Genomic DNA, 27863 nt, shown 5'->3' on the forward strand with positions numbered 1-27863 from the left:
ATCATTGCTATCTTTAGATGTTTACCTGGATAAGTATTATCGATCTCGTGAAAACGAGATCTTTCCGAGATTCGTTGATAGCAGACGACTTTCGTAGGAAGGAATTGGGCACCTTACGTGTTATCATATTAGTAAAGTCGGTGTCTTTTCCTTTCAATAAGTTATAGTATCATTGCTTCTGGATTATCGATTTCAAATTTATTCAAACGAATAAGACGTGATGACTCGGATCAACCTGAAACTCAAGAAATGTACGTGAATAATTAAGGAGGAACTACTCATTTTTATTCTTTTGTAAAAATGGACACGACATTTTTAAGGACTATAATGTGGCAGACAAATTCACTAAATACATACGTAAATATTTTAAAGGACAGTCTCGGGGTTATGTCTTTTCGAAATGGAAGTAATATAAATTTCGATTAATAAAGTCATTAAACAGGGTTGGCACGATGTTGGAAACTGAAACATTGCCATACAGTAGCAGTAAGCCAGTTTTCGCCCGTCCTATGAGAGTTCGGCGTTCGAGACCCGAAAAGGCACCGACGAAAACATCGAAACTACCAAGAATAAAAATGCACGTAAAGGGTAAAAACACCCTTGCCATAATGAGCTCAAGTGCAAATACTTCGCAGTTAACAGATTCTGGAGTCGATTTGCAAGTTTCAAAATTAAGTTCCGATTTTGTTGGAAGTAAAAGTGAAAAGGAAGAGGGTGGAATTAAAAAGGAGAAATATGAAGAAAATAATAATGAAAATGAAGAATGTGAAACGCAGAAAATGATAATAGAAACTGACAAACAGAGCATAGAGCAGTCCCCTCGGAAGAAGGTATGAATTTATAAAATAAGTTGGAAATGAAGTAAAGGGTTTTCTTAATGCAGGGTTTAGTTTCGAAAGCAACTTCATTAAGTTTTTTCTCAAATTCTTCCTCAATTTAAATTTTAAGATCGATCACGAATTAAAGGTACTTAGTGAAATCTTAAAAGGTTATATATATATATGTAATATGGTGTGTTTTAATAATAAAAAAACTGAAGTTTAGATTCCTCAAATCCTCTCTGAACTCAAATGTCCACCAATCATCAGATCATGTGAAATTGAAGATTTGAGGTCAAACTCAGCATTTTTTCAAAGGAAAATTCCAATTTGAAATATTTTAAGTTTAAACATGGCGAATCATTTTAATGTGAGGTGGGTGCTGCAATTCCCTTTTTGTAAATTCTCAGGAAGATACTAAAGGTAATTTGTTTTCTCTAAACTCTTAAACGGGCAAAGATAATCAACATGTACATTGTACAAGTATATATATAGTACCACGATCACAGTAATACGTTATTGGTTAATTCTGATGAATAATTAAAAAAAACAGACAATTTAGAGACAATTACACGCACATAACAAAACTTACGAAAAAATATGAAAGAAAACAAAATATCAACACAAAAGGATATTTAAAAACTTTGTGCTTTTTTCTTTAATTGTAATGGTTTGAGTTGTGGTAAAAAAAACATTGTAAGGTATATATATAAAATTCTCTTTAAAAGTCGACTTTTAACTTCTCTGGAATGTATCACCTGTAGCTATTAAAACGCCACATTTAAAAAGTTGTTGTTTTTGCAATTATCTTAAGAGGATTATTTTGTCAATAGAGTTTTTTGGTATTGCTTATTTTGTTGGGTTTTTATGTTTTGTTTTCTGTGTTGATTTACGTTTTTTATCTACTTGACCACTTCAATCAGAAACTGTTACATGTAATTAATTACCAGCCCATATAAAATTCATGATGTAGAAAAACCCACGGAACAAACGATGCTATTTTGATCTACATATGCTATATTTTATGGGACAATGATCTTTTCTATATTTAGATCTGTACTTGTGAGAAATCTACACTTTAAACTATCACTAAAATCAACCACATCAAACCAAATCAAGAACGATAACTCTAGAAAAGTGCATATTTCATGTACAATCTATATAAATTTTATCTCAAAAGCGCAACACCCAAATGAAGAACTAGGACTGGTTATGTGTTCCATAACTGTTTCTGAACAAGAAATAAAACTAAATTTGGTGGGTTTTTGACATGCATGAATCACCTTTTGTCTGATTTTTTTATAGAGACTGCTACTTAATAAGGTTTGCACGTGAACAGTCACTTTTTTCTTCAAATGGGAGCAACTTTTTGCAAATTTGACGTTGTATATAGACGAAATGGCAACAACTTTGGAATAAAACCCGGGAATAAAATCAATAGCGGATTCCGAAATTTTAGAAGCGTGGAGCTGTTAATAGCCTGAGAAGGATGCCCCGCTCAAGACATGTCCAGTAATTTTCATTAATAAACAACCAACTTATTCTAGAGGTGAGGGGGGTCTTAATCCATCCCGTACCTCTTGAATCCACCATGAAAACTGTATGAAGCAAAGTTTCACAAATTTTTTAAGCAAAGCTTGTAAAACATTCAGTTAAAAAAACGGTAAAAAAATTATCCTTGGCACCCATAAAAATCGATTGGTTACTCTCATCTGTACTTCCAAAACGACCCCCTTGACTGAAGGTCGCTTATTAATCAACAAAACAGTCCGAAAAATATTCTCTTTCGTGACATTTAATTGACAACATAAGGCAAAAAATTTAAACTCAAAGCAATCAATTCTATAATATGTCATGTATGTTTGTTTTGATAATTTTATCAATATTGACTACCTTGGAAAAGTATGATAGCTTTATTGCTACTTAAATTTCAAACATTTAGTAGCCTTTGGGACAAATATTACAGTTTTCTCCTTTCATACTATATCAATTATCGAATGCAATATCGTTTGACATTTAAATTTTTCTGAATTTGAAAGAAAATGTATTTTTCATGCTTTAAAGATTAGGTTGTCATGAATCAATAACTCTATGATTACAATGAATATTTTACTAGATGTGTCGGTGTCTTAAAGTGACGAACTATTGATGTGCAATTTCTTATGCACTGTAACAGTAAAACCTGTCTAAATCGAATCATTTTTAACTTAAGTATTTGTTCAGCTTATCAGGTCTTTGGTTTACTCTGGTTCAAAAAACATTTAAACTAACATGACAATCGGAACTTCTCGGCCATTTCCGCAACACTAAAAATAACCTCGGATGCAGAAAGGAGAATTTCTTCATGAAAAAATTGCCGGAATTTTAGTCACACGCGAATCAAAGTAGTTCTATACACCAAGTGACGTGAAAAAAAAAGTTGGATAGCACTAGAAATAAAAAACAAGAACTCTTCCAAGAATTTTGGCGCGAAACGAGGAGCTAAGAAAAAAAGGAATGGTAAAAAATGCAACCAGTTTAACTATAATCGTAACCAGATCGGTCAAAATCCGGACAGATCTGTCCGTCTAGTGCCTCCGAGGTTTTTTTTCTTTTGTGTTACTAGAAAGGCTGAGGTGTTCCGATTGCTAACATGAATGAAGGGATTAAAAAAAAAAAAAATCTCTTGGGTAGACAGGTTTTCGAGAGTTTTTTTTTTTTTTTTTTTTTACAGGTTACGGTTTTGGCAGGTTTCATTGTACTTGTAAAATTCTTAGTTTATCACAGAGTTACGTAATTTATGGTCGTTTTTACCGCGCATATCAATACAATTGTATCATCGTTGGCATTTGGTGTGATCTTTTAGATAATTTTGTGTGATCTCGAAATTTAAATCGCTTTGACTAATTGCACTAACATTCACAAATGATATTTCCTATGTCAATATCAGTTGTACTTTTTCGAAACAAAGAGCGGAATTAATGTTTTATAAAACATCTATTATTTCGATGGAAATCCATCGAGTGTACACATTAAGAATAATGTTTTCTGAACCAGTGGCGGATCGATCCGAGAAGGAGCGGCACCACCCATTTGTTGGACAAATTTATTCAGTGCAAGTGCCCTAGTAGGACAAAAATGGGCAAATGATAGCCTGGGTCCCTTTTCTTAATTTCAATGTCGGTCCCTGTTAAAGATTTCTTGGTCCGCCTCCGCCCTGTTTGTTGCTAATAGTGCTAAATGCATTAAATTCTTACTTTAACATTGAAACTGCATGTACATTATATTTCTGGACTCATTTAAACTACATTTAATCTACATGTATGCATATGTGGTAGTAATGCGATATACATAGAATTTCTTCAGTATTCATGGTGTTCAAATGTATGTTTATATATTAAAAACACTAGATTTGTAATAACGATGACCGTGTGGTTTTCATATTGTCAAGTTTCCTTCAGTCTTAACAAGGATCTTACAAGTCGGTAAAAACAAGCTTGCAGAAATTCAGCAGAACTAGTCCCTTACATTTGTATAATATATATGCAAGAAAGGGTTTTTCAGGAAACAAAACCTGCCAGTCGACCCGGTTTCGGCGTGACATTTTCAAGTCTTTTTCGTCATCATTTTAGAACAGGAAACAAAACCTGCCAGTCGACCAGGTTTCGGTGTGACATTTTTAAGTCTTTTTTAAGTCATCATTTTAGAACATTGAATGATGGTAAAACAGGTAACAAAATAACCGAACAGATAATCTTATACCAGGAGGGATGATAAATTGTAAGGCAAAAAAGTGATATTTCTGTCTGTTTCCTGATGCACTACCTACCCTAGTAATTTGTTTTGGGCCTACCCGAAACATTTTTTGACGGGCATTGTGGGTAACGGAAGTCTTATGAGAAGGTTATATTAATTACATTAATATTATTTATATTTAAACCAAAATTGTATTTACACTATGGGTCGATCTTTATATGTTCATAAACCTACTAGCATATAAAAATAGTTTTTTTTATTGGGCTCAATTTACGTTCAAGTTCGATACTTAAAGTTTGATAGCTTGGGACTATACTATTTGAACGAATCATAAAATACAAAGTCCTTCCGCTTGGGACTGTAGGTGCAATGCACATAAAGGCATGAGATTAGGACGCATAAAAGTTGTACAACACTATATCTTTTTTAAGACGCTAATATTGTTAGCGAGTTCTTCCACTCGTAATTTCACTTCTGTACATTCGTAGATGATTTGCATAATAGTATATTACTACACCGTCTTATGTTGCAGATAGGTGCCATAGAACCGTCATTTCTAGCTTAACAAGATATCAAAATGTATCCATTAAATACCATACACATGCGTTCTGCGTGTGTTTTTTACTTGTACGTGAGCTGGAAATTTACATGAAAAGATAAAATGGTCGGTTATCATTGAACTTTCTGTAATATAGCTGAGAAATGCCTTGTCTCCGAGTTTTTATTAGATTGAGAAACATTTGGGTAATCACGGTTACGAAGTCATCCGATATTAGAGCAGATCGCAACTTCGCCTGAGTTCGTACATTTTGTACAAGTTTGCTGATTTTAGCCGATTGACGAACTGTAGCGTTACACTACAAAGTTCAAAGTTCAAAAGCTTTATTTAAAGTCGGTGCGTATAAAACTTTACAACACAAGGTCAAATGAGAAATTAAAAATAATATATAGTAATAATAGCGGTAACCATAGAGTAATCAATGGAACCAAGTTTATAGCGGTAATCATAAGAATGTAATCCAGGGTTAAAAAGGAGGCATGGAAAACAGACATACACAACGAATAACATAAAGTAACTACAATCATACATACAAAGTAACAAAAGCAAATAAGCAACTCGGACTCCACTAAAACTGGGAACATGGACCAGGTGCACTGGTAGAGTAAGCATCCTCTGCTTTTCTAGAAAAACCCGTAGAGTTGCTCATAAAAAGTCAAGTCCGAGGTAGACTAAGGAGGAAAGGAAAACTATGGCACGTTGAACAATCAGTTTTATTGGCGCAGATGGATACACCGTTACGATCCACGAGTTCAAGATGACGACCATAAAATTTTTGTAGTGATGACTTCAATCTAGTAGCAACATAACCCTGTTCCAGAAGCCTATTTGTTAGAATTCTAGCGCGATACAAAAAGTCTGGAGCATTGAATTCGCCTAGATGTTGAAAGAGCATATTATATAGAATATTTGAAGATTAGCGACTTTGTAGACTTCAGTCTCTAATTTCATTTTGTAGATATTGCAATGTGAACGAGCAAATTACTAACATAACAACTAAGAAATACATGTAACTATAATGTTATACAATGTGTAAAGTATCCTAAGTATCCTAAGTATCCTGTGCTTTGATTGGAATGGTAATTGTATTTTGGAAGAAATCATCCCGAATATAAATAAAAAATATATACGCGTCTTTTGGAAAAAAAGAACTTGTTATATGTTTAACAAATAAGCGGGATCTTAGCCAAAACATTTTCTAGTTACACGTGGGTAAAATCAAGAATATTAGCAAAAGTCATGCAAGTTATGTATCTAATATGTGATTTATCCCCAAAAGTACTACTTAATTTGTTTTGGAGCGGCCTTTCAAGAATCATTCTACTGGACGATTCGTTTACAAATTTGCCAGAAAAAAACTTGTTATTTGCTAAGGGTGGCTTTCTCGATAAACATGCAAAACTGTAGTTTTCCTAATGTCATACAATATATAGAAGGATACCAGCATGAGCTTTAACGCCTATTAGATTTGTACTTTTGAGAATTATGCCGTTCAATTGATTTGAATCAGATTCATGTTAACGCATCCAATCTTACATTTGTATGATAAACTTGACGTCGTTTATGTACTAGGTTTTTTTTAAAGTTAATACTTATTATTATAACTTTATTACATTGAATGTAGAGACGTCATACTATAATGGGATCTAGATGAAGTTACGGTGTTTATTGGCGTGCGTCTTTTAGCGGATCTGAAGAAAAAATTATGCATATTTGGTTTATGTTAACTGTTTAATAGGCGCTTTTCAGTCTGTTTTTTTTTTAGGTATTTGATTTTTTATTCGTCTTTAGGAGTTGGTATTATTTCGTATCGTCATTATATTCCAACATTATTTTTTTAATTGCATGGAGAGTTTTATGCGTACATGTAATGAATTTACTAAGACCCGTATATATATCGCAATCTTAAATTTCTTCGTCATGTATTAAAAGGTCACCATATAATTGGAATATTTTCAATTAAAATCGTTATCATTACTGTCGATAGGCATTACAAGCTCGTTTCTGTCAAAATATTTGCTTTTATTCCAAATCTATGTTTGTTCGATATTTTATCAAACTGCTATCACTTTTCTTGTTGACTCTATTTACCAAACCATTGAAGTGGCTACGTGTACAATAAATTGCTAATCAGATTGGAATCAGGATATGACGTTTGTACTATTATTCCGGAATCAATTGGATACTAACCAACGAATAAAAGAAGGATTTTCCGTTCAAATAGTGATAATCTTTTACAAGACTGTATTTGTAGTTTCAATGTCTAACACGAATTAGTGCTTTTTACGTTTTGAACATGTATGACTTTCTTTTGTGATCTTACCTTGTCTTTGAAGTCGATACGTACAAAAGTGTATACATGTATATAAAAATAATAGTTACTTTTTTTTCATATATGTACTATTTGCTCTGTCCCGTGCCTCTATCAAGAAACAAGAGGATGGGTTCCATGCAACTCATTCTTGGACCCATTTTCTAAAGTGCTCTAGAATTGAATTGAATTGGTTTGATTTTATAAGTCTAATAGTCTGGCGGTACGTTACAGCACAATGGACGAAACAATGTATTTTCTAGAAAATATTTATAATTATCCTCATACATGAATACATCGTATTAGCTATATTTGCAGTGAGTTTTGATTGTTTTTTTGTTGGGGTTTAACGTCCGAGCAGCAGTATTTCAGCTATATTCAGACGATGAACATGAAATTGATGATAAAATGAACATGAAATGATGATGAAATGAAAAAGGGATGGGACACAAGGACAATGGGGTCGACAAATTATGATTGCCACTGGAAATAGGGAGAGATGGGTAGGGTCGGGCAATTTAGCCTCCTGTGGCGGAACCCTATGGTTCCTACTCCGGGAGAATACCACAGTAGGGTTCTTTAACGTGCAAGAAACGTGGCAACTTTCCCAACACGGTGCACCACTACGGTTTGCGGTCAGGTTTTCCGTATTATAGCCTGACAACCCCAGCATGTAACACGCCAGGGGTACCCCATTCCACCACCTGGGGCACACATCCCAGTTGCTCTGTGGGCAGAGCGCCCTGGCCCCCGGCTAGGGTTCTGAGAACTATTTAGTCGCCTTTTACGACAAGCTTAGCGCTGCTGCAGGCCTATTCTTTTAATACCCGGACCTGCACGGGGCCAGTGAGTTTTGATAGAATTGCGACACTTATTTATATATATAGTGATACGATTGGTGCAACCAGACACACTTCAGCTTCGAAGAAACAAATTAAAATAAAATTATACATTGTACATAATATCACACAATTTTGTTATTTTGAAAGTCAGTCTCGAATTAAGTAGGTATTAGACGTTATGGAAATTTCAGACGGAGGTCTGAATGCAGAAATTTTTTGTACAAAGAGCGTATGAACTTCTCAACAATTAATTACGATATTTTCAAAACACTGAACTATAACCTCCCTGGAATGAAATGTGTGTAACGATATACATTTATATATATATTTATATGCCTGTGGGTAGTTTATTTGCAAACTTTAAAATTAAAACACAACAAAATATTGACACAGGCCAAATTGTCCATTAGATTGTGTCAACACATGTATCGAGTAAACGAGAACTCCAATTTGTCTGTATACTATTTATCTATTGTCAAAATTTTTCATCCTTAGTTGGTTCTCCTAGGTTACCAATCGTCATCCAGTCGGAAAGAATTTCTTCTGAAAGATCAGTAAGCTTTTGGGATTATTTGAATGACAGGTGTGTCGTATTAGCAGATACCTTGATCCCCATCGTATTGATTTGGCAGTAATTTGTTGGGTTGTCATGTCACTTGGGTGTCATGCCGTGATATACATACGTGTGTATATTGACTGGTAAAATGATGAATATAGATTGCATGCACGGTTCCAGGTTGTCTCTGATGGAAATTCCAAGTCATATCTTGCATGGAATTAGTCCAGGAATTTGGTTGTTGGAAATTAGAATAGTTTATATTATTTAACCTCATTTTCATGAACTATATAGTGCCATTCCAGAATAAAGTTGTCATAATGCTTTTTTTTACATGTAGCAGGGTTTTGCGTACATGAACGGCTTTTGTGTCTAGTTCAGTACTCGAGCTTTATGCATAATTATGTTTTAAGTGGCATGTTACTAAGACATTTCAGTAATCTATCACTGGAATTTCAAAGCTCTGGAATTTTTTAAACGTATACAATGTACATGTAACTAAGCTAACGTCTCCTTCCAAAACTATTATAAATCGTTTAGTCGACCTAATAAGTAATATGACGATTAAATGTAACACTTAAACATGCTCAAATGTACCAAGGAATATATGTACATATGATTACACATTTATGTTAATGCTTAAGGTTCGTTCCGTTCTTTTATATGACAGAATAAAATTAGATGTGATTAGGTAAACAAAACAATGACGGAGCAATTCTATACACACTTTAATGTCATCTTATTAATGGGACTTATACAGAATTAATATAAAAGAATATCAAACAAATGGTTTGATTAAAAAATGCGATACAATTCTATTGTACATAGAATATTATGTGTTTAGAATAATAATAGAACGAAGCATCAATAATTTTAATCTAATCATGGTTGGATTTTAATTTGATCAAATTCTTTGGTACGATTAATCTTATCGTGTTTATATCATTTTATTTGCCATCATCAAAGCAAACAAGTTGCCAAGCTTTTGGGAAAATGAATTCGATGCTCCAAAGAATCCAGCTGGGGTAAAACTAAATAAGAGTTTATCTAATAACTCAGACTTAATTAGAAAATAGAGATATTAAAATGTATGTATTGTGTACTAAAATGTCCAGCGGAATTGGAGAAAAGAAATTAATAGACGCGTTGAGTTGTCAATGTGGTTGTTATTAAAGAACAAATGTTTTAGCATTGGAAAAATGTGCGAAACTGCGTGAATAACAAAGACGCCTGACCACAGGCTGGATTTTTGCGTGTCATTTCACACATTGAATTGGACAACAGTACAATTACACATCGATTTATTTTGGATTCGTAGAAATAAAGAATGGACAGTGAAAATTGGACAAAGGGTAAAGACATCTGATATTTCAATTCAGTTGAATAATTTATACTTCCGTTTGATTGGAAAACATTCATATTTAAAAGGAAAGTAAAGACTTTATCCATTCATTTCGTTAGCTTCCTTGATGGATTTGTTAAGGATAGAAGCAGAACTTAAGAGGTACCCGGCTCCGGTCCCGGTTGTGTCTCTTAGGAAGTCAAAGGTACAGTATTATTTTTCGTGCAAAAACATCACGTTTTTCCCTCTCCGAAACTAATTTAAATGGTTAATGAAAGGAAATCATTAAAGGAAATCTATTATTGAATAATTAAATAAAAAAAAAAGTATGAATATGCATGTTATAATAGATCATATAATTTACTAAGAACTAGAAAAATAATATTAAAGAAATTTAGAAAGACAAAGAAAAACATGTTGATTCTTCAATAGATTGTTTCAGCCGGAACATATTTCAGTACTTCATATTTCAGTAATATTTCAGACTATCAGTAAATGATAGTCAAAACTTCCCATGAACTTCCAAGAAATATTGGCTTAAGAAGGAGAAAAATATATAAATAAAGCACAAAAAACAATGATGCATTTGTTTATTTTGATAATAACTTCCGGTTCCAAGCGCACGTGGCATACAATGAAGAGTATTACAATTTTAACATTCAAAAACCAGTTCAGAAAATGAGGAGAGCCATTTTGAGTGTCCTAGGACAAGCAGCAGGGCGGGTGCCTTATTAACAACAGAAACTGCTTATCCTGCTTTAACACCTGAATGCCACCCGTTTTCAATAGAATTTGTATGTTGTTAGTTTTTCTGTGTGAATATTTTAGTGCTTCACGGTTTGTTCTTTGTGTGTTATCTTTTCCGATTGTTTCTTTTTTAACTTTAGGTATTGTTACATGTACTTATGAACTGGGCGATATACTTGAAAGTCCTGTGCATTTTGTGGATGCAGATTTCTCATGCTCTACTAGAAGCTGCATAAGCCCACAATCGAGTTCCATGTATTGATTGAGTTCAAGTGAACTTTTTAATCAAATTTCGTTTCAGCTTACTTGGCTGCATTCGAATAAAAACATATTTAGAAGCTATTTTCATCAACAAAATTTGAATGACGAAAATTTTTAATCAGCGCTGAATCTATGTAGCAGAAAATAACTTTTTAAATGATAATACTTATTCATCATTCAGTAGTCTCAGTTTCTAGTTGCTGTCGATTGAATATACTTCAGAAATACTATTGAGATATGATATGAAGAGATCTAACATAAATGTTCATATTTTATGTAAAATATTTTTTAATTGATATGACGAGCAATGAATGAGCATTTTAAAGTCATAATGGTTAAAATTGAATTCATTAAATTCATTTCACTTCATGTGCTAGAGTGATTGAATTTCAAAATAATACGCTCATAATGGTTCTTTTCGGCGTTTTGTCGCTTCGAAGTGATGGTTCGGTCTTAGGTCCATTTTTATAAATATGGCACTGTTGTAATTTCACTCAATGCGTTGTGAAATGACAGAATGTTTTGAATAGAAGATCTTGAAATGGTTGTATTCTTTCTTTGTTGTTACACATTCAATATATATATCTCCGCTATTTTAATCAAATTTAGATGAAAGATTTTGATATGAGACGGCAATATCCCGTGCAGAGGGTATATTCGCTGTTTCAAAGCTTTACACCTCTACCCCCATCAGTACTATTTCCTGCCTCTTTATGCAAATAGTATAGTGCGACGGAAACAACTTCGCGGATTTTTCATAAGTAATGCTCCAGCCATGTGTTTTTTTCCTAGAGCAGAAACCTACAAAGTTAGCGGAGTAATACAAGGTGAATCAGGAGGCGGTTATAGGTCTGCGATGGAGATTGTTCTGAACATTTCCAATATCACCTGTACGAGAACGGGACACACAATCTAGACCTGTACATTGAAAGTTAATTTGGACGTAAACAAAATGTGTATGAGAACAAAACCAAATGTAAGATGCGCCTGATCAAATGTCGAAAAAATATTTAAATCGAGACCATTTTTTCTTCTTTTTTATTTATCAAGATGCAAAACGTCGCTCCTGACTCTAGTTAGGGTCAAATCAAATGGCATTATAATCATCGCGATGTCGTCTGCAACTACTCGACAACTCGAAGATGGTCGGTCTAAATCACGTGGGTTCTGACATTTCTGCATGTGCACAGTAGATTTATTATTTACTTCCTGTAAACCTCAATGTTTCATGTTATTTTATGATTTATTTTGTTTACTATAAAAAATACATCCTCTATTAGATGTTGAACACAAAACTTCGCATGATTGTATCGTTAATCTTGAACGTGTTCCAATATTCTGTAAATTAAAGGGTGGCCTACAAAAAATGTTAGACCTAACATATAATATTCCCTTTCTATGCTTGCGTTAATATATTTATTTTGCATACACCGATAAACGAATATAACAGTAGCCTGTGAAGACTGAGAACATAGGTTCACACTGAAAGCAAATATTAATGTTTACGCCCATGAATGTAATAAAAGCATCTTTGTGAAAAGAGAAAGTCCAAGATGCGCTGCTTGCATGTGAAGACAGATAAGATTACAATGCGTGATTGTTGTGACACAATGTACACATGTTTTAAACCAATCCGCCTTTTTTGTCGTAATAACAAGGAGAGATAAAGTTTGACTTAAATTCTAGTTTTTGAATACTTGATATAACTGAATTTTTATCCTAACCTTGTCCGATACATTTATTTATAATAGCTTGAAAAGGCTAATTGTTGTATTTTAAAGAGAACCAAAAAATGCACAGTTAAAGTTTTTATAACCAAAATCTTTACCGCCTAAATTGTTTATACATTTTGCATATTATTTAATATTCCCATTTCCATAAATAATTTCAATTAACTTAAGTGTGACCAAAATGTACATGTAATTAGGTGTACACGGCTTTGATAAGATCTAAAATGGTAACTCACTGCATTTACCCATCCAATCTCGTTTTTACTGCACCCATACAGGGTGTGGATGAATTTCACACTTAAATGCCTCAATTTTAAAAGACTTTCAATTAACCGAAAATTATGAGCATTAGTAATTTAATCCTTTTGATTGCGACTACAGTTAAATGGTAATTACTGAAGCAGATACAACGATGCCTACTTATTGACATACATGTAGTTTAAAAAATTGAAAAATGATGACATATCTTTAAAAAAAAAGTCTGTATGTGTTGATGTTTGTTTGTTTGTTTGTTTGGTTTTTTTTTGTTTACAGGAGAGATTGAAAAATAAATGTAGACAAGAATATTTTCTTAGGATTCGGCTCATTTTTTTAATTGAAAAAAAGTCCGAGTAAGTCGTGTTTTATTTCTGTTTGTACATTTTACGACATCTATAATTCTGTAAGGATAAGTTATGTTAAATGGAAAAAAGAGTTCAGAGATCGTGGGATCAACGTTCAAGCCTGTATAATGAATAGAGTTTCGTTGTGTGGGGATCTCAAGCTGTTTATAAAGTAAGATGATTAAATACGGTACATTCGGAACAGAAAATGAAATAGATTTACTTATTCTTTATAAAAACACTAACATTAAGATCTAAAATATTTTTTCGAAAATGTATGTTTAATGGACTATGTGATTTTTATGTCAGTCTCAGATTTATTTCATGCTCCGTCGGGGAGACGTTCAAAAAGAGAGAATACGGGTGAGGATATAAGAAGTCGCATGCAACTTTCGATTTTGTTGTCCCTCCCTTGCTCCCTTTCGTTTTGACTTGGGTTTCGTTAGCTCATGATGCATACATCTAATCCCCATTCTGGTTCGAAGACATGTAGCGTATCAATACAATTGATGAGCATAAGGTGGAATTCATTTTTCCCACTTCTTGCATTTTAAACAGACTTTCAATTAGTCGAATATTAACAATAATATTTAAATCTATAGTTAAACATGGCCATCATAGAGGCAGAGTCGAACTGGTCTGGTTATTAAAATAGTTTAAAATCTTGAAAAAAAATGAGGAAATATCTTTAAATATAACTTACTATTTGTTGTTGTTTGTTTTGTTTTCATGGAACAAGTTGATGTAGTCAAGGACATATCCTTAGATCCGGCTACAAATTAGAATTGTTCCGGTTTGAGTCAAAACTAATATAATAGAAAGGTCTTTTAAAGTCTTCGGTTGCAATATGCTCTTGGGTATTGATTGTAAATTTAGAAGTCGAGAGGGTACACATATGCATGTATTTTAGCCATTTTGACATTTTTACCAAAAGATGGCCGTCATCTCGAGGGGATTTCCCGAAACGTTTTCTGTAGGAAAACGAAATGCTGCGTTCACAGTCAATATTGTAAGTATTTCAAGTGTATGGAATTTAAAATAATTTGATATATTACCAGATAAAAAAAAATAATTTCGAATTAATTTTGTTATGTTTTCAATTACATGCAAATTTCAAAAAATTTAATTAAATAATCTTTAAATAATTAAACCGGGTTTATTTTCTTTCAGCAGTGACATTTCATTTACTAGACCTGTGATATAATACATGACTTTTGTACGTATTGTTTATTAGTCGGTTGCGAAGATTGAGATAAAACATAGTTGTTATGCTGTAAGCGCAATTATTATAGCCTTATTTTTAGTTGCAAGCTGGAATTCAGAGAGATAATGTTTTTTTTTTCAATTATATTATATCCACTTACCCTACCGGTGCACCTGGTCCATTCTCCCAGTTTTTAGTAGAGTCCGAGTTGCTCATTTGCTTTTGTTACTTTGTATGTAGATTTTAGTTACTCTATGTTCTTTGTTGTGTATGTCTGTTTTCCGTGTATGGTCTTTGTCCCTGGATTACACTCTTTTGATTACCGCTATAACCTTGGTTCCCTTGATTACTCATCTAAAACCTGATGCAACTTTGACTTATACTTGTCTATTGATGGGGCAATGCACAACAACCGCTCTCACCATTTACGTCTTTAGGTCTTCTTTATGTTTGTCATGCGCAGTTTGACAAGGGGGTGGTCCTGCTGTACACTGTAACCTGAAATTGGGAGAAAAAAAAATTAGCACGAAAACTGTTTACAAATTATCTTGCCTCGCTTCGCTTGGCTTTAAATCTATTTACATCCTTTAAGCTGAAATTTTTGACCCCCTGTTTGTATATGTAAAATAGCTTATTCTCCATAAGTTGACTACGAAGGTTAAAATACTTTGTTCCATGTAAGCGTTTAAAACAAATGAAATAACAAATGATTTCGTTCATTACACTTCCCTGTCCTTGAACTGCTGTTTTGCCCGATTTTCGATTGAATTCACCTTTTGTAGATAAATCTGACACATTCAAAATTGAACACACCTTTGTCCAATTTAACAGTCTTGAATTAAATTTATTTTTATCTTTTCTTTGATATCTACCTGATACGTATTGCAAACTTTGACAACAAAGGTGGTCACAATTCTATGCCCGTCTTGTTTATATATTAACCATGAGAAGATTAAAGTCTTTTAACTATTCTTTTATATCCTCCTCAATTTGACAATGGAACCTCTTTATAAAATATATATGTAAATGTCTTCTTTCGGATCTTTCCGGTTGGTAGGATTTTAAAGCTACACAATGCGATTCTAAGGTTGAATTGAGGTGCTCTGGATACAATATTGATGTTAAGCATTAAGTCAGTTTATTTTGGTCTCACACCAGGTTTTGATGAATTCTATATTTTCTTGGTGTTGAAAATCCGGATGGGTCGAAATTAATTCTGCGTGTGTTCGAATTTTGGAAAAACGATTTAACACATCTTTCACGGTCTTTTATGAATATTGCGAACGTTGATTGCTTGAAGTTTTTATGACCTTTTATTAATAGCTGGAGTTATCAGTGATGTGTTCTGGCTTGAAGAAATGTCTTGTTTACACTATTCAGTCTTTGATCAAATATTTTGGATATAAGGAGGAAATGATTAGGAATCCTTAGCGACCTCCGATGAAGTGCATGTCAATATTAAGTCAGTGTAAACAAAACGCTCTCAATTAAAAGGGCGAAATCTTGTAAATAAGAAAAGGAAATGGATTTCTTCTGAAAAATTTAACGTTTGGAAAACAAGGAAATATTTAGCACAAATCTCAAATATTGATATTGGACTTTGAGTGATTAGACAAATGTTTACTTGGAGAAATCTGCGCGGTGATATAGGCTAAGATGGGTGAAATTCGCAATAGTTATTTGTGACTTTCTAAGATATGGACATGACATTTCAAAAGGAGATAAGGACTAGTCTCGTTTTTTACCGTCAATTTGTGTTAACTTTTTAAAATTAATATAATTGTGAACTAGGGATAAAAAGAGTGAAAATGTCAATGTACCAACCAATGTTCCCGAGTTTGACAAGAAATTCGGGACAAAAAGGGGCACTTACTCTAGGGGCGAGAAGACCAAAGGCAAATAGTGTAGTAAGAAAAAAACTCAGGGAAACTCCGAAGGAAAATGCAGAAAATGATGTAAGTTGTGTTCATTGTCTATTTGTAGCGACGGTCTCTAGCGTTTTTTTCTTAAGAAGCAAAGGCCATCGCTTGAATTCAACATTGATTTGATTTCCGTTAATATAGAATCGATTTGTTCTCTGTACCCTTGAATTTCTTCAATTATAATAAGTTTTTTTTCGTAATGGAAGCTATTATGTTTCAAAGTGATTTCTGCAATTTGCTCTTAGCTGCGTTATATCTTCGGAAGAATCTTTACAAATTGTCACGTTGGGGTTTAATGGAATTTATGTTATAAATTACGTTATATACAAGACGTGGCAAATAAAAAGTCTTAAAAGAATCGTTTTAATACCATTATGGTGACACTGTTTTCATGTTTATGAACATTTGTATCAAATTTCGGCAAATTATGGGTTAAAATCTGGATACGGTATCGAATCAACGATAATTTTTCGTACATGTATCTATTTTATCAGTCTTTTTGAGAATCATGCAGTGAGTTATTCGTGGATTGAAATATCCATTCTTCTACATGCATGTATAAAATAATGTTTAAAATTCTTAAAAGTTAGGAAGTTTCCCATATTTTCATATAATATTTCTCCTTACTTTGGAAAACATCAGGGCTATCCATTAAAGTTTTCTTTTAAGGGGAGATACATGTATATGCTACCTTGTCAACCAATTCTTTTCAAGATACACCCTAATATATTTTACCAGATACAATTTTAAGAAAAAGCATTCCATAAATAAAATACTTAAAAACTTCATCAACATCAACAATATATATGTCACCTTTTGTTGTCCAATGAATGATTTAATTCATATTTTACACGATTCGTAGGCGGACATCTACTGGATATCTAAGAAAAAAGGGGTGTTTTAATCAATGTACCGTATATCCCAGCAAGTCGTGTTTGAGTTTGATCAATATGATCCATATTAACGTCCGGATATTAAAAAAACATAATGATATTTGATGCGTTTATGGATAGATAGCTCATGAATTTCATTCAGTACCACAGTTTATCGTTGCTACATCCTAAAATACTGCACGATACTTAGTAAGCCCTATACTGGATATAGTTGACGGAGTCTACATACACATATACATACATTTGTAGCACTATACATATACGATTAGAACAGCTTCGTCATTGATTTCAAGTTCCGAACTTTGGCCTTTCATATCCTGCTTGAATAACTAACTGATACAGTTGGAGCTATAATTTAACAATGGGATATTTTACATTGAGATATGAAATAACTCAATACTTTAAGTCATGATATGTTCCTATTATTTATTACATATGGACAGTCATGTAAACATAACGTTTGTGCGTCTTTCCCTGCATAACTCTTAATTTAAGGTGGACATGTACTACAAAAGTGTGTCAGTGTGTCAGATTTAGGATTAAGCTTTTATCCATGTACGTTAACTAAATATTACACAATTTCGAGAAAACGAATTTAAACCATATACAATAAACAATTTCGCCTTATAAGTTTTTAAAGATATTACGTGTAATTACTTCCCCCGTCACACTGATGCCTTTAATTTTTTCTAATCCTCTTTTGCTAAATACATAGCGATGAATGTCAGTCATGACTGGAATTTAAACGAAGTGAACTCATAATTAAATTACTTGTAATCCCCTTTTTAATACGTCGATATTTTACCTCCCCATTTTTTGTCATCGGTCTAGGTCTTTTAGTACAAAAATAAATGATAGAATTTTAACATTTATACACTTTTCATATGAAAATACATTATGAGTCTGCAGATCGATTTTTTTCGCATTAAGTATCAAAATTCCTTTGTTACAAATGAAATTTAAATTCGACTGTAGGAAATCCGAAACTATTTCTAGTTTAATGACCCCAAACATACTTAAATTGTCATCTTAAAACATTTACTGATTCATGTCAGAGATTAGATTTAAATTGTTATTTTTTACATGCATAAATATGAAATTGGTTGTCAAAGGGTTCATGTACATGTATGAACATTATCTAATTTTTACGGTATGCATAACTTGCAGATCAAAGGAATTTCAGCTAGTGCACTACTACTAGAACATAGTTTTGACACGCAATGTTTTGGAAGCCGACTAATTGATAAGGTCTTTCAAACCTAAGTTCATATGAATAGATAAACTTGATTGCATGTATATTTTGACAGTTTGAAGCATACTATATATATTTTGTGGTTAAAACAAAATTCGTGAACTACACACATTTAACGTAGAAGTTAAACAACACACTTGCGACACTAAGCTTAGTAGAAAAAGACGATAACTATACAGTATAAGTCTGAATAACTTGCATGGTATACATTGTATGCATGAAACCCCCTACCCCAATTTAGACCAGTCAGTCCCTCCTCATTTAGGCTAGTCAATGCCTGCATCTTTAGGCTAATCAGCACTACACCTTTAGGCTAGTCAGCACTCTCTCTTTAGGCCAGTCAGCACCCAACATCTTTAGGCTATTCAGCGCTCTACTTTTCAGAATTTCTGGATCTACCACTATAAACCCCCATGATAGTATTTCAGATCCTTAAATATCAGTTTTCAATTTTTAAACTTCAATATAACTGAACAATTTACATGTAGCTACATTTTGAGGTCATAAAAAGAAACAGAAGTGTCCCTGTTCATTAGGCCAAGAAAGAAATGTCTGTTTAAGGATTTTCTACCTACCCTATATTTTTCCTCCAACCCTACCACGTTTTAATGGTATTTTTTCGAGAAATGCTGCTGAACGGTCATTTGTTTAGTTAATCACTATTAATGTAAAGAAATCCTCTCATAGGTGTCTATAAATTAAAAAAAAGAAAAACATATTTTACCTTCCTATCTACCCTACTTTATCCAATGTATCCTTAAACAAACATATTTTTTTAGCCTTATCAGTTTCCTTTCTTGATAGTATACGCTCACTCCAGGCTAATCAAGAGCAATCCGTTAAGGCGGACCTGGAGTCCCCCCTTAAAATTGAGAATAATAATTTGTTTGCATTACATCCAGATTTTTCATAAGTTCTTCCCCAAACACTTGTTTTGCTCGGCTTTAATCTATGTGTGCCCCAAAACCAGAAATCTTAGTTTGATCCTCCCCTCACTCAGAACTTCATTTTACTTGTTACTCTAAATAATAAAATAGTCTATTTTTGCGTGTAAGTATACAAGAAAATAATTTTTTTTTTTATATTTCCAAAACAAATATAATCTTGATCGATCAAGTCCATGTTACCGTCTTAGATGATAGGATCGTTTTATGATTATATTTCGCTATGATTTTTTCTAATTGAGAGATTGGAGAGCACGCGTGCTCTTCAGTTAATTGTACGTTGATCCACTTAAACACACTCGTATAACAAATCTATATAACCTACCTACAAATGGTATTAAACAATCGTAACAAAAGGGGAAAATTTCCATTTAATCGATATGAAAGAAAATTATGGATTTTCTGTTAAATCACAAAATATCACGTTGCTAAATGCTCCAATTCACACATTTCAAAATACTGTCAACCTGTAAAAACTATTTTTGGTTTGCGGATTTAGGAATAGAATGGAAAACCTTGAGAAAAAGGGAACTTTGTGACCTGCCGTGTATTGAACACTTCCAATTGTTATGCGTTTATTTTGTTTGGTTAGAGTTAAGAATCTTAAACGAGTGGAATTAAAAAATCGAACAATTAACTTATTACAAAATGGCCGCACTGGAGTTATCAAAAACGGTTTTACTGTTTTAATTTGTTCGCAATATTTCCAAACAAAATGGATTTTTAATTTCCGACTTTTGTACGCATTATTCAGATATGTGTGAACTATTTGATAAGTCGTTTGTTGGGAAAGTATAAAAGGAAATTAGACTGTTCGAGTTCTCGTTTTCTAACTGTGTTGCTGGGATAAATAGTTTGATATTATGCATTTTCACAAGTAGGATGAAGTAGAGATGATAAAACAATGATAACATGTTCGTTCTTGATACATAATTCGGGAGGAATGTAGATGTTATGCTCTCAAATATGATAGTAATGTGAGAAAACGAGATAGACTCACAATGAGGTACATTCTTATAAACAATTCACTCCGATAGAATACACTGATCATATGGAATAATGTTAGGACACGATACAGACAAGGAGGTCTTCTATTTTGAAGAGGATGATGATGAGGTATAAAAAGGGGGGGGCTAAATATTCAATTTGGGTGCCACCGGGCGTTAAAGCGGTCGGGTATCATGCATTCTATTGGGGAATCCTAAAATTCGGGAAATGAGGGTGGCACTTATTTGTCTAAAGGGGGGGGTCAATGATTTCAAGTTTATTAACACATCATTTTAGTTTCCGTCGCATTTGGAGCTACTTATGCATACACAGGGGTTTCTAGATCAAATCAGCCACTGTCACCATTTCAAGTTCCATGTTAGGTAATAAGATAGTATTACTAAGATCATATTTTAAGATCAAACGAAGTTGTTGAACTATAATTGATATCTCTGATGTTAAATTTAGATTTTGACTGGACTGATGACTCTGGCATAGAATGGTACATTGTTTGTTTGTTTTTTATTAAATAAATAATGATCAAAGGAAAAAGGTTGCATCCAAGCAATTAAAAGAGGAGATTCAGATCCAGAAATGTGTATAGAACGGAAGGGCTACTATAGACTGTAGTTGTCAATTTTTGACAAACTTTTTGTCTGTATTTTTTCGTTGTTCTTTCGTATTGTATGATTCTTTTTTTGGAAGAATTTCAGCGTGTTTCAACCCTGTACTTTGTACTTGTACTACTTCATTGCTATTGTGAGTTTTTAAGAGGGTTTTACGGTGAACGTGAGAAGAACCAATTTTCCTAATAGATGTCTGAAAACGTGTGAATTCAGTAAGCTAAGATTTGTTTGAGCATGCAATTAAGCGCGTTTTGTATTGCTCGAAATATATACAATGCTTAGGCATGCTTTATTGGAAAATAGAACGATTTTTAGTGCTGAACAATACAAAAACAGAAAGCCTTGATTGTAAATCTTTCTTCCATATTTTAGAGTGGTTGTTTGATACCAGGCATGATTTGGTGTCGTCATTTTAAAGAAAATTTACAGCGCTGTTGAGTGTTTACATTGCGGAGTTGAATTCGGGTAGGGGAAAAAACACCGATTTATTTTCAAATGTGAAATGTACAAGGTTTTATATATATACTTGTTACAATTGATCATTATAATGGATAGCATAAATATCAGAAACTTACCAAATATTTACAAAACGTGGAGATATTTCTCTTGTTCTACTTAAGATAACCATGCTCAGTGTTTGTCTAAGGATTTCAACAAGTTCCCATGTAGAGGTGCATGACTAAGTCCCTTATACTACTTCGTTACATAAAATCAATCAATTTGATTGATTAGAAATGGTGAAGTCAAACAAATTCTCCGTGTTTTCTTGTCAATGTGTAGGACAAAGTTTCTTAGGTACTTACGTGTTACGTGGAATCGGTCAAAAAGAAAGTCTGTGAACGTACAGAATGCTATTAGCTTATAGTAGCCTTTGACAGATTTTTATATATCAATCTAAACCTCGTTTTGCCCCTTGTAAAAAAATAAAGTACTTACCACCACTAAGTTTAGGTTCTGTAAATATGTAATGTTTGAATACTTGTCTACTGTGCTTTCGCGTTTTATGAATTTGAACATGGTCTTATGCCTTCTACATGTTTAGACTACACTTATGTGTAAATGTACACGTTTAATTGTACTAATCTTTAATGACTAATTCGTTTTACAATGTCAAGTTTTAGTAGGTCAAAAGAGCAAATGTAGATGACCATTAATTTTCATTGAGTTACCTTTATGTACCTAATACTGACCCGACCTACATACCCAAAGATGCGGATAAAGGAAGGATTTATATATGTCAAATTAAAAAACATCAAAACATATAAACATATTAACGACTTAGAGTCATGTGTAATTAGAATGTATCTCAGCATGAAATATCATGTCCTGTTTTAATCTCCGTCGCTTAAAGTAACATCATCAAGGCTATTATAATGCTTCAATAATAAATAAAGTTTTTTATGTAGGTTGCGTTCAATATGAATTTGATCTAGCACGAGTTGCTAGAAGGAATGGCCCATATCAATTTAATCTATCATAAGAGAAAATCGAAGGACTCCAATCAGATAATGTAGGGATTTTTGTAGTCAGTTCATGACAAGACAGTCTTCCTATGATTGCTTTTCTCTTCATCGTCATGGATTTATTGGAAAATTACTTCATGGGAACCAACTTTACTTCATTATGAATCGGACCCAAATCAATTTGGGTCGAATTGTCATACACTTTCGAAAATGCGAAAGTGTCCGTTTAAACCTTGGCGTCTCGGATGGGCCTCAGACATTAGTTTTAGACTAAAAACATTATATCGTTTTTCGACAACCGAATGAATTAATTTGAGTGCATTTTCATCGTTGAACTGTCAATATTCCGGTAAATATTATTGGTTTATAAATTTGCACAACGTGGAAATTTTCGTTTTGTCAAAACTGCGTCTGGCTGAACTGACAGTATTGTTCAACATAAGCGAAGTTCAAACAATCATATAATACATGATAAAACTCGATTTTGTTATTTATATTTCCAGAACGAAGGTGGGAAACTGCATCAGCAACAGCAGATGACCTCAGTGAGGGCTGGCCTTCAGAGGGCATACCTTGACGGCCTTGACTTTTTACGGAATAAAATTCATGATTCAGAACAGGAAGTTAAGTCACTGCAGCAAACATTTTTCAGTTCAGAAGAGGTAAAAGGAGAGGCGATGACGCAAAAACAATTGGACTATTTAAAACAGGTGAATGACAAACTTCTAAGTGCTAATAACGAATTGAAACGTAAAAATATTAAATTGCAAATTATTGACAGCGAAACGTGCCTTGTTGGTCTCATCAATAAACTCAGGGAAGCGATGGAGGTCGACAAAGGGGAAATAGCTATGCTAACAGAATTCTGGGACAATCTGAAAAACACTGTTGATGGATTCCGTGCTTTAGTGGAAAAATTCCAAAATAATGTTATAAATCGACTGAACAAAAGTTGTATAAGTTACGGCAGTGAAGACATAAATTTGGAAGTATCCAATCGTTACACAATAGACATTTCCGGTTACGTCACGGAATTAGAAAGGGAATTAACAAACCTTAGACTTTTACTGAAGAGTTTGGATAGTGGGTTACATCAGGACTTATTCACAGACACGGAGTTTTCAGAAAAATTGCTTGTTTCGTGCGATTTGAAAGCTTTTCCGATTCTTAGACTTATTCCTGATCTAGGAAATAAATTGAGTAATCTATGTGATATTTCTAGAAAATGGCTAAATCGTGATGAGGAATACATGTATGAAGTGAATGACTATATCCGTAAAACTCGCAGCATTGCAAAAAAGAGGGTTGAGGATTTAAAGAATCAGAAAGAAAAACAAAAGAAAATAGAAAAAGCTGTAAAATCTACGCAAATATTATTACAAAACAATAAGGAAAAGTTACAATCGATAGAAGCCGAGCTTAACCAGTTGGAAGAACAGATTGCTGGTTTTGAACATGTTAAAAAGAGTAAATTTGAAGAGAAAGAACAAAAAGCTAGCATGGCGGACTTCCTTAAATTGACTTTGACGCAAACAAAAAAGAATTACAGTCTTCAAATCAAGCGTCAAAAGCTGTTGAAGCAAGTTCGTGAGCTCGAACAACTATTACTAGCAATTGAACGAGAGTTATCCGATGTTCAGGATAAAAAAGTCGAAAAAGACCAGGTTAAGTCATTGTTGACTGAAAAAGTTGAAAACAGTCAAAAATCCTTTGGTGCTGCAAAAAACGAATTCAGTAAGTACTCTGACGGGCTTGAAACTTTAGAACAGGAAGTAAATATCCTCTCTGGTCAGCTATTACAACTGGAGATTATTCAGACATACAAAACTAGTCCTGAAAACGTGGAACAAATTTTTGACCGACCTCAAACTGTTAAACTGGCTCCTTCGCTAAAGGAGAAAATCAAAAACAGAAAACGGAAGGTCGGTACCCAGAAGGGGGATTAATTCCCGCTTCCGTTCAGATTCACTTGTTATCTGTAGCACCAACATGTTAACCAGTCCATGACGCATTTTGCAAGAAAATACAAGAGTTGTTGTGAAAGCAGGAAAACTTTGTGTCAGTTTAAATTTTGGGTATGCATGTACTTGTTATTTGTTTTGAACGTGTAAATTGTAATTGCTCGCTAAATGTTATATAAATGCTCTGTGATAATGGAAACTGAAGAATTTTTTTCAAAGTAACTTTCTCGTGCAAATCAAATGGATAAGGAAATGGAAGCAAATGCTGCATGTATTCCATTTTTTTTTTACTTAAATTTAGGTTCTATTGCATTTACCATGCATGCCAAAGTTAATATTTTGTTGAAATTGCACGCGTTTAGGAACAAAGAGTTATGTCTTTAAAATGCAACAAGTTTCATATAATTTTGTTATTTTTCTAAGTTCCATCATATACATTTTGTATATACACAAAAGCTACACGAATGTTTGGTTTCTTACGATACAAGAGATATCACTTCATACTTAACGATGATTAATGTTAAAACCTAAGTTTCAGTTCAATAGTCGAACATTGACTGCATGAATACTAAATATATTTTAACATTCTTACATTGAATTCTTAACTATACACCGACGTTTTAAAAGCATCAATAGCCAACATGCTATAGTATAAGTTTAAACTACTCCATAGAGTCACATGCTTGTATATCGTATAGTAACTGGGGATTTAAATACTAATTCGTCAGAAAGTCAGGCAGTTGTCAGTAAGACAAAAGAAGAATGAACATAAACGTTTCACACAAATTATTAACATGCAGCGCATATATTTTTTTAATCAAAAGGTATATTTAGAAACAATTTGTAAAGGAACTATCACAAGCTAATATTCATTTGGAAATAATACTTAAAATAGTCTAATTGGCTTTTAATGTTAAATAATTCCTCTCTTTCATTGTGTTGTTTTAATAGAACAAAATGTGTAGGCGGCAGGGTAATCTCTGTGTAAGCCTAATTTATACTTCCACGAGGAAGATTCTGTTGTTCTACTCCGAACCATACCCCCGGAAGTACACGTAACGCATGCTCATCGACAACCTCGCAAGCACGACTTAAACAGTGGCGGATCCAGAGGAGGATGCAGTCGGTTGGCACCCCTTCTGCTTGTTGGAAAAATTGTCATTTTCACATGTAAAATTGACAAAAATTGGCAAACAATATCCTACATGTAGCACCCTCTTTTTCTGAGGTACCACGATTGGCACCCCTCCTTTTCAAAGTGTCTGGATCTTTCCCCGCTAAAAATATATTCCATTCAAACGTGCTGTGGATTCATTTGATATTTCCTGATTTACTGCCTGGTTCTTAATCGGACGAACACTGAAATGGCAGAATGCCACTCCGTACTACTTCTGTTATTGAAACCGCACTCAAAGCTAAACATATTATTATTTCAAAATGAAATTTTATCTCCAGAAAATCTATTAATACCAACCTTGTGCGAGTGGGTCATGTGTTATTCAAGCAACCTCCTTGGAGACGTTGATAGTCGTTAACAGGGAAACAAATTGATACCCTCTTTAATGAAAGTGGAAAATGGGTTCAAGAAAAGGTAATGCATGGTATGCATTTCGATCATATCGTACGAGTACTCGAAAGTGATACGAGATGCAAAGAAAGAAAAATACCCCACCCCTGTTTTAAGAGAATTTAATTAGGGGGCATGCAAGAAGGCCTAAAAGCGAACCAAAAGTTAAGAATACATTTTCGTAAAGAGCTCTTGTTATTGTTTCTGCTCGTGATTACAAAGGGTTAATAATGGTTTAGGTTCTTTTTATGTCTTGATTCACCAAAAGTGCGAATGAGAAAATTGATAGTTATGACTTGTACAATCTTTTGTACAAATAGATTTACTGCAGTTAGAGCGTGACTTGTTTACATAAAATGACCTCCTGATTTATATAACTCCTTTGGCATATGATAAGCAGAATCTAAGTTAAACAATAGTTTCTACGTGTAGTTCTTTTTAACATCAAACCATCGATATAAAATCTATTTTATAAAAATTCAAAATCATAACTTTTTTGAGAATATTGCATACATACATGTAGGCTAACATGTGATTATATTACAGAAACCAAAGATTTCACAAAAGCCAAACAATCGATGATTGTGTTTACAAACTTTAGTCCTGTCACCTGGTGGTTTACGCATTCTCAATTTATCTCTGTTTACTTCCGCTTCATTGCATGGGAGAAACCTTTTGATGCATTTATAGAACGGGTTGGTTCTTGTATTTCGTATGCCTATTCTCTTGTAATTTTATTTCCGACTATTTATCAGTTGAAATGACTACTAACCCTATATTTCAATCTCCTATGCAAACCTGTAATCGCTAATATCACTCCGCTGGCTTATAGACTCTGCTATACAGAATGTGAAAAATCAAAGGTATGAGCACTACTCATTACAAACCTGCGAAGCTGTTTCCTGTGTACTATACTAATTTCCATTAAGGGTAGGTTTTAATACTGAGCGGGCGGGATTGTCTAGATTTTTCAACCGTTATCAAAGTTCATTCTTTTTTTATTTCCCCTATAAAATTAGATGGTTGATCAGTAAGAGGGATAAGGTAAATTTTTGTTTACCTATAGTACCTGAACTTGTGGGATACGTGTCTAAATGAGGTCGTGTGATTTCTGTCTTTGGTTCCAGGCCTAAACTTTTCTTTTTTTTTCTATTTATCGACTTGTAAAGAGTTAATATGTACATGTATATAACAATGAAGCGGTAGCTTACAGTTTGTTAACTCCCTCGAGTCAAAGACCCGCTTGAGTCGAGACAAGTCAAATGAAACTATAATATTTATGTCGATAGGCAGGTGCATTTGAAGGGAGTATTAATTATGTAAGAGATTCAAAATGCGCACGATTTGTTTGCATGTACAAAAAGACTATCTGTGATCTTACTGTTCTTTGATGGCAAGACTGTCCGCATGTGTAATTTTGTCAAATGTTGAATGTTACTTTATATCTGTGTTTTGATACTGTCATTTTCTACTATTCCATGTATGCCAAAATGAGACGCAAATAAATATGTTACAGTCTGTATTTCCAAATTTTACTGTTT

General features: G+C 33.5%; 1 protein-coding gene and 1 long non-coding RNA gene across 6 annotated transcripts; one reads left to right on the top strand and one right to left on the bottom strand.

Moving 5' to 3' along the window:
• LOC148605939 (uncharacterized) lies at positions 1 to 27844 on the top strand. 5 transcript variants are annotated; one of them, XM_088547724.1, is made up of 2 exons: positions 1 to 830; positions 23298 to 27844. In XM_088547724.1, exons 1-2 carry the CDS (start codon positions 453 to 455, stop codon positions 24738 to 24740), a joined length of 1821 nt encoding a protein of 606 aa, XP_088403850.1. In that variant the 5' UTR covers positions 1 to 452; the 3' UTR covers positions 24741 to 27844. The 5 variants fall into 5 exon arrangements, with proteins under 5 accessions (XP_088403850.1, XP_088403853.1, XP_088403854.1 ...); XM_088547727.1 differs by lacking the exon at positions 1 to 830 and adding an exon at positions 9776 to 10368; XM_088547728.1 differs by lacking the exon at positions 1 to 830 and adding an exon at positions 14335 to 14512.
• On the bottom strand, positions 10744 to 15221 carry LOC148605940 (uncharacterized). Its single transcript, XR_015915769.1, has 3 exons — positions 15130 to 15221; positions 14207 to 14275; positions 10744 to 12528 (listed from the first exon to the last, which is right to left on the bottom strand). It is a non-coding gene; the product is annotated as an uncharacterized LOC148605940 (long non-coding RNA).
• Positions 27845 to 27863: the final 19 nt, after the last annotated feature.

The sequence above is a fragment of the Perna viridis genome, chromosome 10 (assembly GCF_037379345.1).
Source record: "Perna viridis isolate PV_CMFRI_1.1 ecotype Kerala chromosome 10, ASM3737934v1, whole genome shotgun sequence".
Taxonomy (NCBI): domain Eukaryota; kingdom Metazoa; phylum Mollusca; class Bivalvia; order Mytilida; family Mytilidae; genus Perna; species Perna viridis.